The 3,599-nt window shown below is 34.8% G+C and overlaps 1 protein-coding gene across 1 annotated transcript; it reads right to left on the reverse strand.

Moving 5' to 3' along the window:
* Positions 1–2,920: 2,920 nt before the first annotated feature.
* LOC150028716 (uncharacterized) lies at positions 2,921–3,304 on the reverse strand. Its single transcript, XM_090300068.1, has one exon. It carries the CDS (start codon positions 3,302–3,304, stop codon positions 2,921–2,923), a length of 384 nt encoding a protein of 127 aa, XP_090156194.1.
* Positions 3,305–3,599: the final 295 nt, after the last annotated feature.

The following is a 3,599-nucleotide window of genomic DNA, read 5'->3' on the forward strand; positions in this document are numbered from 1 at the left end:
ATTACAGGCTTTGGTGATTCTGTAGGAAGCAATGAACAGAGAAGAACAGAAAAGAAAAGAGAGGAAACATTGAAAAGAAAGCTGAAAACTCTTATTAAAAAAAAAAAAAGTAAAGTTGCCTTATATACATGGGGGTGTAGAAAAAGAAAAAAACTAACTGGGCCTATGAATAAAAACATATTACATATAGACCCAACAGAAAATAAAACAATATTTAATATTTTATCAGCCCCCCTCAAGTTGGGAGTATATGTTTCTCATTCCCATCTTGGAAAGTAGAGTGTTGAACTGGTCTGAGGAAAGAGGTTTGGTTAAGAAATCAGCAACTTTAAGAGAGGATGATATTGGAAGAAGTTTAAGAAGTCCAACATTGAGTTTCTCCCTCACCACGTGACAGTCAATTTCGATATGCTTTGTCCTTTCGTGGAACACTTGGTTGTTTGCAGAAAAGCATTGTTGACATCAAGTTGCTTTAGTGTCCAATTGTTAGTTGTTGTCAAGGCAAGAAGCAACCTAAGAGTAGTTAACTTTGCTACAGGAGCAAAGGTATCCAGAAAGTCAAGACCCTCGATTTAGGTGTAACCCTTTGCTACCAAGCGGGCTTTGTAACGTTCAATAGAGTCATCTTCCTTGTGTTTAATTTTATACACCTAATGGCAGTTTTCCCTAGAGGGAGCTCGGTTACAGACCAAATTTTGTTATCTTCAAGGGCCTTAAGTTCTTTCTTCATTGCTTGGACCCAAGATGTATGCATGATAACTTCCTCATAATTTTAAGGCTCCCCGGTAGATGAAATCAACATGATTGTATGTTTGAAATTATTAGACAAAGAATTATAATTTAAAAAGGAATGAATTGGGTACTTAGTACTTGCCACATTATTACTGATATTGGATACCTCAAAGTCTTGTAAATAGGTTGGCCTTTTTCTGCTGCGAGTTGATCTTCTAGGAGAAACAGTAACATTCTCACTTTGTTCAACCTCAACATTAGTTTCAACAGTATTATCAAGTAAAACATCATGAACATTATTTTCAGATTGCATATCAAGATCATCATAAATCTGGGCATAATGACCGGGAATAGGCAAAGATAGACTATTTGAATCATTGTTTTGTACATGCTTGGAGTGATAAGGAAAACAATTCTCATGAAAAACAACATTTCTGGATAAATCAATTTTGTGATTTTTGGGGTTTAAAAAGAGGAAACCTTTGGTATTAGGTTTAAAACCGAGAAAAACCCCAGGAACAACACAACTTTCCAGTTTTTTTTCTATGAGCAAGAATGGTAGAAGAGTAACACAAACATCCAAAAACATGCAGATGAGAAATATCACAAAAATTTTTGTATAATTTTTCATAAGGAGTAGCATTATTAAGCAGTGGAGTAGGCATACAATTAATAAGAAAAACAACATGTTGCACAACAAAACACCAAAAAACAACAGGAAGACTAGATTGAAAAAGTAAAGCCCGAGTGACATTCAAGAGGTGCTGATGTTTTTTCTCAACAATACCATTTTGTTCAGGTGTCTCAATACAAGTAGTTTCATGTATAATGCCTTTGCATCCGAAGAAATCATGCATGGAAAACTCAATGCCATTATTAGTGCGAATGATTTTAACTTTGGTAGAAAACTGATTTTCAGCATAGGTTATAAAATTGGTAACATTAGCCCTAACTTCAGATTTATTATGCATAGGAAAAATCCAAGTATACCTAGTAAAATCATCTACTATAATAAGAAAAAATTTATGACAAAGCATTGAAACAAAAGAACAAAGACCCCAAATGCAAATATGAAGTAATTCAAAAGGTTTAGCAGTTCTAGTATCACTAAGAGAAAAAAAAAATCTTTGTTTTGCTTGATGACAAGCATCACAAATAAAATCTTTATCAATATGAATATTAGGATAATAGGTTTTTAGAACTTTTAACCTTTCTTCTAAAGGATGACCCATTCTTAGGTGCCAGATTTTGTTTGTCTTGTAGTAGAGCTTAGAACATTTTCGTCAGCTTTGTTGAAGACATATAAACCAACCACAATATCAATTGTACCAATCTTGTCTTTGGTTATGGAATTTTGTATTAAACACTCAGCAGAAGAGAAAATAAGCTCACATTTAAGTGATGTAGTCAATTGAGATATAGAAATCAAATTAAAAGAAAATTTGGCACATATAAGACATTTTCCAGAACAAATTTATTCTTGAAAAAATTGTACCAGAATAGGAGGCAATGACAGAATTTCCATTGGGAAGTTTAATATTAATGGGTTTAATAGGATTATATGATGTAAAATTAGATATATCAAAACAAACATGAATTGTTGCACCAGAATCTAAAATCCAAGCATGCTTATTTAAGATAACATTTTGAAATCTATTAAGATTACCTATTACAGCAGAATTCTGATCCTGAGGATCAGCAGAAACGAAACCAACCTGGTTCACTTGTGCTTGACTGTTTGAGACACTTACATTCTTCAAAAAATATGAAACGATTTGGAATTGACTTTGGGTAATACGAAAGTCACTACTTCCAACATTTTTATTCTGATCTTGGCCACCGGCAGTGTCTTCTTGAGCAACAATATTGGCATGAGAAAAATTACTATTTTGAAATCTATACCCGGGGATATCCATGCTTCTTATAGCAGACATCCACAATGTGCCCATTCTTGTTAAAGTAAGTACAAACCATTTTATTATTGTCGCTAGATCTTGACCCTTTTCCATCTTGGTTAGGATAGCCATTTTTCTTGAAACATACAGTTTCATTGTGACCCAGCTTACCACAAAAAGAACAGGTAACAAAATTGACATTGGTACGAATAACAAAATTATTGTTCTTGACATGAGCAACTAAAACACTACTGTTAAATTGGCGTTCTTGTTGAAAAACTAAAGAAAAAATCTTAGTTGGCAAGAACATGCTCCATGAGAAGGACATGGGCCTTTATGTTATTGTACTGATCATTGAGGTCACGCAAAAATTGCATAGCCTGATCCTCTCTTTTTCTTTGGGCAATAACAGAAGAACCATTACAGGTGCAAACATTATCAGGTATAAAATTATCTAACTCATCCCAGATGACCCTAAGTTTGGTGAAATAGTCAGAAACAGAAAGATCACCTTGATTAATGGAAGATGCCTCCATTTGAAGGTCAGAAATGCGAGACAGGTCACCTTGTGAGAAGCGAGCTTTAAGATCATTCCAGACATCCAGAGCCTTTTCCATCCATATGATTCTTTTACGTATGGGGACAGAAACCGAATGCACGAGCCAAGACGCCACCATGTTATTGCAGCGTATCCAAGATGCGAAGGTGGGATCTGATTCAGAGGGTTGAGGTATCACACCTTTGATAAATTCTAACTTTTTCTTTGCACTTAACGCAGTGATAACTGAGCGGCTCTAAGAGTGATAATTTGTTGAATCAAGAATAGGAGATATGAGAGGAGTCGTAGGGTTTTTTCACTTGGGTGCAAGTACAAGAAGTTTTTAGCGAGATTGTCACTTTGAGCGGGATTTTTATTCTGGTTAGGGTTTTCGTTTTGATTGGGTTTTTCCATAGCCATTGAAACCAAACCTT

This window comes from Phaseolus vulgaris, chromosome 3 (assembly GCF_051622355.1).
Source record: "Phaseolus vulgaris cultivar YP4 chromosome 3, ASM5162235v1, whole genome shotgun sequence".
NCBI classification, from domain to species: domain Eukaryota; kingdom Viridiplantae; phylum Streptophyta; class Magnoliopsida; order Fabales; family Fabaceae; genus Phaseolus; species Phaseolus vulgaris.